This window comes from Leptodactylus fuscus, chromosome 8, assembly GCF_031893055.1.
Source record: "Leptodactylus fuscus isolate aLepFus1 chromosome 8, aLepFus1.hap2, whole genome shotgun sequence".
In the NCBI taxonomy this organism is placed as follows: domain Eukaryota; kingdom Metazoa; phylum Chordata; class Amphibia; order Anura; family Leptodactylidae; genus Leptodactylus; species Leptodactylus fuscus.
In genome coordinates, this window is record NC_134272.1 from 60,271,887 (window position 1) to 60,283,551 (window position 11,665).

General features: G+C 42.9%; 1 protein-coding gene across 2 annotated transcripts in view; it reads left to right on the top strand.

The window, feature by feature from the left end:
- Nucleotides 1-4,351, top strand: part of RHBDF1 (rhomboid 5 homolog 1) — a 103,724-nt gene extending 99,373 nt beyond the window's left edge. For both annotated transcript variants that reach the window (XM_075286036.1, XM_075286037.1), the window contains one exon: nt 3,571-4,351. In XM_075286036.1, the coding sequence (XP_075142137.1) occupies nt 3,571-3,990 (420 nt within the window). In that variant the 3' untranslated portion in view covers nt 3,991-4,351. The remainder of the gene's footprint in view (nt 1-3,570) is intronic.
- Nucleotides 4,352-11,665: the final 7,314 nt, after the last annotated feature.

Below are 11,665 nucleotides of genomic sequence, written 5' to 3' on the forward strand. Positions count from 1 at the left end.
TTGGCTGTTTAGAGGCTCCCTCCACCATTAATTGGTCCAAACTGGGCTGGTTAGAGGCTCCCTCCACCATTAATTGGTCCAAACTGGGCTGGTTAGAGGCTCCCTCCACCATTAATTGGTCCAAACTGGGCTGGTTAGAGGCTCCCTCCACCATGAATTTCCCAAAACTTGGCTGTTTAGAGGCTCCCTCCACCATTAATTGGTCCAAACTGGGCTGGTTAGAGGCTCCCTCCACCATGAATTTGCCCAAACTCGGCTGTTTAGAGGCTCCCTCCACCATGAATTTGCCCAAACTGGGCTGTTTAGAGGCTCCCTCCACCATGAATTGGTCCAAACTAGGCTGGTTAGAGGCTCCCTCCACCATGAATTTCCCAAAACTTGGCTGTTTAGAGGCTCCCTCCACCATTAATTGGTCCAAACTGGGCTGGTTAGAGGCTCCCTCCACCATGAATTTGCCCAAACTGGGGTGGTTAGAGGCTCCCTCCACCATTAATTGGTCCAAACTGGGCTGGTTAGAGGCTCCCTCCACAATTAATTGGTCCAAACTGGGCTAATTAGAGGCTCCCTCCACCATGAATTGGTCCAAACTGGGTTTTTTAGAGGCTCCCTCCACCATGAATTTCCCAAAACTTGGCTGTTTAGAGGCTCCCTCCACCATTAATTGGTCCAAACTGGGCTGGTTAGAGGCTCCCTCCACCATGAATTTGCCCAAACTGGGCTGTTTAGAGGCTCCCTCCACCATGAATTTGCCCAAACTGGGCTGTTTAGAGGCTCCCTCCACCATGAATTGGTCCAAACTGGGCTGGTTAGAGGCTCCCTCCACCATGAATTTCCCAAAACTTGGCTGTTTAGAGGCTCCCTCCACCATTAATTGGTCCAAACTGGGCTGGTTAGAGGCTCCCTCCACCATGAATTTGCCCAAACTGGGCTGTTTAGAGGCTCCCTCCACCATGAATTTGCCCAAACTGGGCTGTTTAGAGGCTCCCTCCACCATGAATTGGTCCAAACTGGGCTGGTTAGAGGCTCCCTCCACCATGAATTTCCCAAAACTTGGCTGTTTAGAGGCTCCCTCCACCATTAATTGGTCCAAACTGGGCTGGTTAGAGGCTCCCTCCACCATGAATTTGCCCAAACTGGGCTGGTTAGAGGCTCCCTCCACAATTAATTGGTCCAAACTGGGCTAATTAGAGGCTCCCTCCACCATGAATTGGTCCAAACTGGGTTTTTTAGAGGCTCCCTCCACCATGAATTTGCCCAAACTGGGCTGTTTAGAGGCTCCCTCCACCATGAATTGGTCCAAACTGGGCTGGTTACAGGCTCCCTCCACCATGAATTGGTCCAAACTGGGCTGGTTAGAGGCTCCCTCCACCATGAATTTCCCAAAACTTGGCTGTTTAGAGGCTCCCTCCACCATTAATTGGTCCAAACTGGGCTGGTTAGAGGCTCCCTCCACCATGAATTGGTCCAAACTGGGGTTTTTAGAGGCTCCCTCCACCATGAATTGGTCCAAACTGGGGTTTTTAGAGTCTCCCTCCACCATGAATTGGTCCAAACTGGGGTTTTTAGAGTCTCCCTCCACCATGAATTGGTCCAAACTGGGGTTTTTAGAGGCTCCCTCCACCATGAATTTGCCCAAACTCTGCTGGTTAGAGGCTCAATCCACCCTGATTTTCAAAACAAATGTTGGTGCCAACCTCAACTTACTACAAGGGCCAAATTCACTGCTGGTGACAAGCTCTCCTCACTGCAAGTGCCAAATACACATGTTTCAAGGTGTTTTCCTACTGTCAGAGAGGTGGTATTGAGTGTGTAAAGTGTGTAGTTGTTAGGCTGTGATGTTGGGGTAATAGAGGGTCTTTGGTGTGTTAGATGCCCCCAGACATGCTTCCCCTGCTGTCCCAGTGTCATTCCAGAGGTGTTGGCATCATTTCCTGGGGTGTCATAGTGGACTTGGTGACCCTCCAGACACGGATTTGGGTTTCCCCCTTAACGAGTATCTGTTCCCCATAGACTATAATGGGGTTCGAAACCCGTTCGAACACACGAACATTGAGCGGCTGTTCGAATCGAATTTCGAACCTCGAACATTTTAGTGTTCGCTCATCTCTATGTATAATACAAAAAAATATATATATATACTAAGATTCTAGTACCGCTATCAGTATGGTATTTTACTTCTCCATGCTCATATTGGAACTCTACTTTCTTTCATTCTTCTAATTTAAAACCAGCAAGTGATGGGTGTGTTCTCACATGCTTGGCTTTAGTTCAAAAACTGCAGCAAAATCTGCAACTAAAAAAACTGCGTTTCTGCAACACAGGCCTTAGCCTAAGGTTGAGACCCACGTTGTGGAAATGCAGATTTTTTTTTGTTGCAGATTTTGATGGGGGTTTATTTTGGGGTTTTTTTGAGCCAAAGCCAAGAGTGGCTAGAAAAGTTATGGGAAATATCTAGGAAGATTTTATACTACCTTCTGCTCAATACACTCCTGGCTTTGGCTCAAAAAACACAAAACCAAAAAAACTGTGTTTCCGCAACGGGGGGGCTTTGCCTAAAAGACCTACTCCTCACAACCTAGAGAGGCAACAAACACTGTCCCCATTACATAAAAAGAACTTTCATACTAGAGACTCAAACTCCAGATATGCTTTATACAGCCAATGGACACAGCAGAATTTGGGATTACTTACATAATTCAAATGCAACACTTCAACAGCAGAACTTTGAGAGATTTATAAGGAGCATTTGAAGAGGACCTTTCATGGTTTGGGCACATGCAGTTCTATACACTGCTGGAAAGCCGACAGTGTGCTTAATTCAGCTTTCCCGATCTGTGCCCCGGGTGAAGAACTAGCAGTGCCGGTACCGTAGCTCTTCACAGTCAGAAGCGCGTTCCTGACAGTCTGTCAGGAGCGTCCTTCTTCACAGCAGCGCCTATAGCGCTGTACTGTGGAGCAGGGAGGAACGCCCCCTCCCCTCCTGATAATACTAGTCTGTGGACGAGTACTGTGAGCAGAGGGAGGAGGCGTTCCTCCCCGCTCACACTGTACAGCGCTATAGGCGCTGCTGTGAAGAAGAACAGACTGTCAGGAACGCCCTTCTGACTGTGAAGAGCTACGGTACCAGCACCGCTAGCTCTTCATTTGGGACACAGATCGGGAAAGCCGACAGTGCGCTGAATTCAGCGCACTGTCGGCTTTCCAGCAGCATATAAAACTGCATGTGCTCCAAACCATGAAAGGTCCTCTTTAAAATATCCCCCAAAACTGGGTTTGGGGCCTTAAGTCCCATCCATCGGTGATGTGAAGCTGAGGAAGGTACATCTCATGTCCTTGCTCATGCGAGGTGTACTCTCTTTGGCTTCAGTTGTTCCTTGGAAAAAAGTCAGGATTCATCTTATTTATTTTCTGCCAAGCAGAGAGAGATGGGACTTAGATCACCTGGTTTGGGGTCCTCAAGAAAATAATATTACCTTTAGGTGTTGAATATTTTATGTACCTCTCTGTTAAACTTGTGTCTCCTTATTTTTTACGTTAAATATTTAGATCGTGTCATCTATGTTTTTTCAGGTTGGACCAGCTGGATCTCAGTTCGGAATCTTGGCGTGCCTTTTTGTTGAGCTTTTTCAAAGCTGGCAAATTCTAGAAAGACCGTGGAGAGCATTCTTCAAACTCTTTGCCGTCGTCATCTTCCTGTTCACATTTGGTCTTCTTCCATGGATTGATAATTTCGCTCATATTTCCGGTTTTATTAGTGGTTTCTTTTTGTCTTTTGCATTTCTCCCTTACATTAGTTTTGGCAAGTTTGATATGTACCGAAAAAGGTGTCAAATTATTATTTTTCTTTTAATATTTTTTGGACTTTTCTCAGGACTTGTGGTTTTATTCTATTTTTATCATATCAAGTGTGAATGGTGCGAGTATTTAACCTGTATTCCATTTACAGACAAATTTTGTGAGAAGTATGACCTGGACGCTCAACTTCATTGACACTTGTTAACTAGAGATTGAATTTTTATACAAAATGATTCTTTTTCTATGGTTCAGAAATATTGTGTTATATTGCTGTTATTAAAGGTACTGAAGGAATAACATAGCCATTTTATCCCACAACCTGCTGAATTTTAGATTTTTAGCACCGTATATACTCGAGTATAAACCAACCCGAATATAAGCCAAGACCCCTAATTTTACCACAAAAAAACTGGGAAAACTTATTGACTCGAGTATAAGCCGAGGGGGGGAATCCACCATTGCAGATAAACAGTCTGGTCATGTGCATTACAGCTTAGTAACTCCATGGGGATCATAGTAATAGCAGTTAACCCCATCATGTCCCTCACATTAACCCCCTGTGTGCCTCACATAAGAGTTACTGATATGTGGGACATATGGAGGTAATAATTAGGTATCTTCATAATTAAGGTCCTTCATTAGTACCCTCATGTGTCTCACATATTAGTAACCCTTATATGGGGCACACAGGGGTTAATATGAGGGACATGATGGGGTTAACTGTTATTAATGTGAGGCACATGGAGTTACTGAAACTAAATTAATAACCCCAAATGCCTGACAGTAATAGGCAGAGTAACTAAAGGAAGGTCCCTGTGTGTGTCACATTACTGCAGCTTCCTCTCCTCCATACAACAGACATCTTCCATAAGACACAATGAATCCTGGCCACTCATCTGCAGGGTAGATGCTAAATCCTAGTGTGCTCTGGACCTCTGATGACGTCATGACCATGTGATCTGGTGTGGGCGGAGCTACTAGGATTTAGACTCGACCTTATCTGCAGATGTTACATACCAGTGGCTACAGGACCTCTGATAACATCACAGTCACGTGACCTCATAACAAGCCAATCACAGAGCAGTAGCACTAAAGGACCTCCCCCTTCCAGGTCCTTCCAGTTTTCTGTGCTCCGTGGACCCTGACTCGTGTATAAGCCATGAAAAATGTGCTGAAAAAGTCGGCTTATACTCGAGTATATATGGTAATTGAGCTTTTTATCCATGTAGCAGTCATTAAACAGCAGGCATTAAATGATGGTCAACATATGCTGTGGGAAATGAAATATTTATATATATATATATATATATATATATATATATCCATATAAAGAAAAACAATATTCTTAAAGTGCACATTGATAATTTAATGTATATATAGTATTTGATAACCTTTGTTAAATGTGTCTCAGATGAATTTACTGTCTGAAAACAGAACTATTTGTTTCCTTGTTCACTTTTATTGAACAACAGTGTGACGTCTTTTGATGGACTAATTCAATGATTGTTTTTTTATTATTATTTTTTGTTCTGCAGAACTTTTGCTGCAGTAATTCAACCTGAGGGTAGCGTTTTAGCTACTTTATCCACAATTAAAGAAAAACAAACCATTGAACATTGACTTTAGTGTTTCTTTTATCTTCTACGTTTACATTCACATCTTTAATAGTTAATATGATGTGTCAAAGCACAAAAGGTCTTAAAGGGATTGTTACAAGATTATGTCTTACCAACTATCCACAGGATGGGTAAAGTGTCTGATGAGTGGGGGTCAAACCACTGGTACCCCCACCAATCTCCCTATTTGAGAAAAGTGCATCAAACATGCATTGCCAATCTATTGAACTCTGACTGGTCTCAGCTGCTATTTGACAGTCCTGTGCAGTTGTATGCATCAGCAATGCATATGAGTGACCACAGATTAAGGGTAGGCACACACTGCCATTATTATAACCTATTTTACGCATCAGTCATAGGATGAGAGCAACTGACTTAAAGGGAGTATGTCACTGCCCCCAGCTACTTTAAACCACTCCAATAGTGCTTTAGATGCTGTTAACAGAATAAAAACCATACCTTTCTTAAGTTTCAGAGCCCCAGGAATGCCTAGGAAAGCACTTTTATTCTTTATTCAATTGCGATCTTGGAGTACAGGGGAAGTTTTCTTTAGGCACTGAGTACTACTGCATCATCATTAAACACACCCTTCCTGCATTCAGCAGTGTGATTTGATCCTCCAAGTGTCAGTTGATTTTCACACTGCCCAGGGAGAGGAGCTGAATGCAGGATGGGCGTGTTTAATGATGCAGCAGAAAATAAATAATATTTAATATTATAAATAAATACGGTAATAAAAGTGCTTTTTCTGGGGCTCTGAAACCTAAGAAAGGTATGGTTTTTAATCTGCTAGTAGCATCTACATAACTATGGGAGTGTTTTATAGTAGCCGGGGGCAGTAATAGACTTCCTTTAAACAGCAATAGAGTAACAGATGGAGATGGAGCACTGTCTGCATTCATTCTAACCAAAGAAAAAGTTGTACTTGCAGGACTTTTTCTTCTATTAGAAAAAAATAAACAATCATGGTGGAAAAAAGCTTCTACAATTCAGTGAATGGGAATGAATGCAGACAAAGGGGGCTTCATCAGTCACTGTATCGTTGTTTAAGTTTGTTGCTCTCATCCTATGACGGATAAGAGCAACAGACTTCACTAACAGGTGTTTGAACGTACCCTAAGTGGTATTACAGTACATGCCAAATTATTCCATTTTCTTGGGGTTGAGGCACACTTTGTCACAAAGAGGCTTCAAAGGGATACCAGGAAATCCATGTTTGTGGGTTTGTGTGTTTGGATGTTTGTTCCACTATCACAGCCAAACGCCTGTACGGATTTGGCAGAGATTTCACACATACCTGGATATTTAGCCGGAAGGAAAGATAGGCCACCTCCCGAGGCGCGCACTCCCCTGACAGCCCCACTGGGACCGGCGAAACGATACTCTGGCTCTGCTGTAGGGCCTCTGATGGCGTCCTCGCAGGTCTGTCCGCAGTGCTCCCATTGGTGCGCGGCAGGCTCTGGGCGGGCCTGTAGAGAAGCCAGTCTGTGGGCAGGTTGCATTCTGCTCTCCAACACAGCCAACGTAGCAGCTACTCGCGGCTCCGGAGCGCCACATCCATGCTGCCTGCTCAGACCACTGTCTCGCCGCCGGCAGCGACTGTGCAACCTCCCTCCAGAGCTCACGCAGCACTCAGCGATGGACACTGCCTGCATCGGCTCAGCTAGAGTGGTAAGTACAACGGGACACTGTAGGGTGCGGGTAGGGGGAAAGGGGGGATTGCTTCCGGGGGGGTTTAAGGGTGGCAGGTGGGTGGGGGCCGCGGAAGAGTTAGTGGGGTGCCGCAGGACAGTGGGGCTGGTGAGAGAGAGCTGGGGTGCAGCACGAGAGATGGGGGGGCCTGTGAGGTTGGGGTCACCACAGGGGTGCTGGAAGGGGGCCCATGCAAGACAGAGGGGGGATGGGGGCGCCAGGGTAAGAAGGAGCATCAGCCCCAGGAATCGAAGGGGTCAGGTGTGCAGGGGGGGGGGCAGACGCAGCCATAGAGGGACTGCGGGGGGGGGGGGGGCAGACACAGCCGTAGAGAGACTGCGGTGCCCAGCGAGGGGCAATGGGGGCCGTAGGCGAGCAGGGGTTGGCATGTGTGCGCACCACGAATCAGAAGCGACAGCGATTGTGTCCATATAAGCGGCTCAGCGCCACCGCCAACCCGCAGACGAAGTCGCAGGCAGATTCTAGTATTCAATAAAACTAAGACTGTATCACATTCTGTTTCCCAATCAATGTCAATCAGAGAATAAAGAAAATGAGAGAATTGCACAGCCCAAATCAAGATATAGATGCGGTAGGTACACAAGACGTGTATTTTATTGAGACGTGTTTGGTCCTAACATTCTCCTTCATCAGGTCAAATTTCTATTGAAACAGACAATTTTTATTAAATATACAAAACACAATAACAAGTTAAAAAGGGTGACAATACCACATCTACCAGCAGTAGGTGTGGGGGATAAATCCAGCAAAATGAGTATAAATAGGGTAATTATTGTTCCCAGTATTTGAAATAAATGGATTTGTACAAAATCAAGTTGTAAGCTTATAGTAATCGCCCAAATGTAAGGGTGATACAAACCCAGGAACCTATCAAGGTATATATGAAATTTCAACATCAATGACCTTCATACATCTCTGACACAATTCACACAGTGAACTAGTAAGTGCATGTCAGTTAATACAAATGGAGACGTAATGTTACAGAGAAAGCCTATCCAGGTGAATACACTTCATGTTATAAATAGGTAGTGCACATGTCAGTGAGGTGGAGGTAGTAGTTATGACATGCTAAGAAAAAATATAAACAACAAGCAATAGGTAAATGAGGTCAGAGATATAACATACCCATGGATAAATTGTGAAGATTGTTGCTGGTTTAGCCCACACACCAGGCAAAAGCAGTAGGTGTGGGGGATAAATCCAGCAAAGTGAGAGTAAAAATAGGGTAGTTATTGTTCCCAGTGTTTGGAGTAAATCGATATGTACAAAATCAGGTTATAAGCTTATAGTAATTGCCCAAATGTAAGGGTGATATAAACCCAGGAACCTATCAAGGTATATTAGAAATTTCAACATCAATGGCCTTCATGCATCTCTGACACAATTCACACAGTGAACTAGTAAGTGCATGTCAGTTAATACAAATGGAGACATAATGTTGCAAAGAAAGCCTATCCAGGTGAATACACTTCATGTTAAAAGTAGGTAGTGCACATGTCAGTGAGGTGGAGGTAGTAGTTATAACATGCTAGGTAAAGATGTAGACAAAAAACAATAGGTAACTGAGGTCACAAGTATAACATACCCATAGATGAATCGTAAAAATATTTGCTGGTTTAGCCCACACACCAGGCCCCAACGCACGTTTCGGCTATGAGCCTTCTTCCGGGGGAGTTTTGTATATTTAACAAAAATTGTCTGTTTCAATTTAGCATTTTCTACCCATTTTTTCTGTTTACCCCTCATTCTGGGTTTTTGAAAATGCAATTATTTGATGATCTACAGTGGGTATTAGATGTTGTTTAAATGAGTTACTTTGATATACCCTGTTCTTCATGCTTGTATACATACAAATTTCTATTGACTAAAAGTGTAACAGTATCAAATCTAAAAAAACTAAAATAAAATCTTTTCTAAAAATTGATGAGATTTAAAAGGTAGTGACTTTACATTACACAGTAGTGTGCAAAAGTTTAAGGCATGTGAGGATATAATTGCTGCAAAGTAAGAATGCTTACGAGAAGTGTTAATAGTTTATTTTTGCCAGTTAATAAAATTAAATAAATCTAAATCAAATCAATATTTGGTGTGAAACAAAAACAAAAGAACAACAACCACTAAAGATGAAATATAATTTTCAATAAATATTCTTAGGGCTAAAAAAAGGGGATGTGTTATCGTACCAGATATGTAAGCAACACTATAATAATCAGGCTATACTAATATAATAACCCCTAAAAAAGTTTTACAAATACCCCAAATGAGAGGACCATGTCACTGTACCATGGGAGAGACCTAAAAAGGTGGCAAGGGGTTACTTTGCTATAGATTTATCAGAATTCAGAAACAATCAGCCATTTATGAAGAGCCGGAACTGGAACGTAGAAAAATAGGAGTTGGATGTTTGGCCTATCAACTCTAGGCTTCTAATCTCTTCCATATACAGTAGAGAGCTGGTTCCATTGGACATAGTGGCCACATGATAAAGCCCAGACTACGCTTTTAATGAGCTGTATTCTATACACTGTTGTTGACCCGGCAGACGTATACACTAGATTTCTAGTACTTTTCCAATTAGTTTGTTTTTGTCCTTCTGTAAGAAGACCGTCTCATTTATTTGTAGCTTCTCCTGGGACTCTTATAGTTAGTAAACAGGTAGAATAAAAATAATTTCTGTAGCAAAGCCAATTCTTTGTGTTCAGAGACTCATTATATTATTCCACACTGAATTCCTCTCTGGTTTATGTAAAAAAAATAATCATCACTTTTACCATTTTGATATTTTACTTTGGTAAGTTTGAATGAATTTTAAATTGGTTATTGTGATACCCAAAGCGATAAGTCGCAGCAATAAACCATTGACAGGTGAAGTCAATACAATAGATTATCTCATGACACTGGCGCCTCTCTAGATATATTAGGTAGCAAGTGAGCAGCTGGTTTTTAAAGTTGATGACCATTATAAGGATATGATCGATTTTGGGTCAAATCTTAATAGTTAGAGGACTAGATAGGAGTCATTTCCAAAATGTCAGTTTCCATAACCCCCCATCATAGAAGTGTATGGAGAGTGTTGCGCTCTTTTATGTTTATTACATAGTTACATAATAGATAAGGTGGATGAAGACACAGATCCAAGTCCAACCTATAACCCTACAGTCCCCTCCTGTGTTGATCCAGAGGAAGGCTTATGCCAATTGTCCCATGTCAGGGGAAACAAATCCTTCCCAACTCCAATCTGGAAGTCAGTATAAAACTTTGGATCAACTTGTCCTTAACAAAATCTAGAACCCATAACCTGTAATATTTTTCATAGCCTGAATGTAATGTTTGGCACCTGCTTCACTAGGCAAGACTGGGATTGAGGGACACCCATTCTGAATATAAAGTTGGTCCTAGAGGTGTTTATGCTGAAAATACTACTTTAAAGGGGCTGTTCAGGATTTTTGTCTGGCCTATGTTATATGCAGGGTACAGAGCCGGAAGCAGATTGCACTGTCCAATGTATAGTAGCCAGGCAACATTAGTTCAGCACTACTCCATTTGACATCAATCAGAATTTTATGAAGTCCATGCCTCAGTGAGTCAAAGTTTTTATGGAAGCATAAAGAGGACCTACACAATATAAGGCATGTCATTTTAATATTAGCTATACAGCACACACATTGAATGTTTTAGGCCCCCCCAAGATGCACAGCATGATCAGCCTGGAGGTTGTACTAAGGAGTACTTGGATAATTCATAGTGGCTATGAACTCTACCAATTCCTCCAGCTCCCATTATGGGCTAGAGTAGTGCTGAGGGGTCCTGCCGTCTGCAGTGTGCCAAGACAGTGATAGAAGTCTTTCTCCTGGGGCATGTCTTAGTTGTGGTCAGCCTTCCTGTGCCTGATGGAGTTGGAGTCATCATAATGGTTCTTCAAGAATAAGACTCAGGAGACATGAAGTTTGCAGGAACAGACAACATTATCTTGCAATTTTGCTTATCCTCAGATCTCAGGCTGGAACACATTGCTTGGTTTCTCTCAGCCACAACAGGGGTATTTTCATCCTTTTCTCTGTCTGGAGAAGTCTGCTGTGACTTGACTGATCTCCAGACGAGTGACAACCCTAGATCAGCCTCTAAGCTGTCTCTCTGCTTCCGCACTCTCCAAAGACCAGAAGAACTATATTCATTTTGCAGTAGACCAAGTGGAACGCTGCAGACAGTAAGGGCCCGTTCACATGATGTAACGCAGTGCTCATTCTGACACATAAACACGTGTCAGAGTGAGCGCTTCAAAACAGAATCCCATTGACTTCAATGGGTTCCGTTTAACGCACGTAACACATTGAAATCAATGGGTTAAAAAAACCTCCCATTGATTTCAATGTGTAGCGCGCGTAAGACGGAACCCATTAAAGTCAATGGGATTCTGTTTTAAAGCGCTCACTCTGACGTGTTTAAATGTCAGAATGAGCGCCACGTTACATCGTTACATACAGAGGTAATGGACTCTCTATCTCAGCCCTTGTCAGCTAAATTCAATTAAACCGACTGAT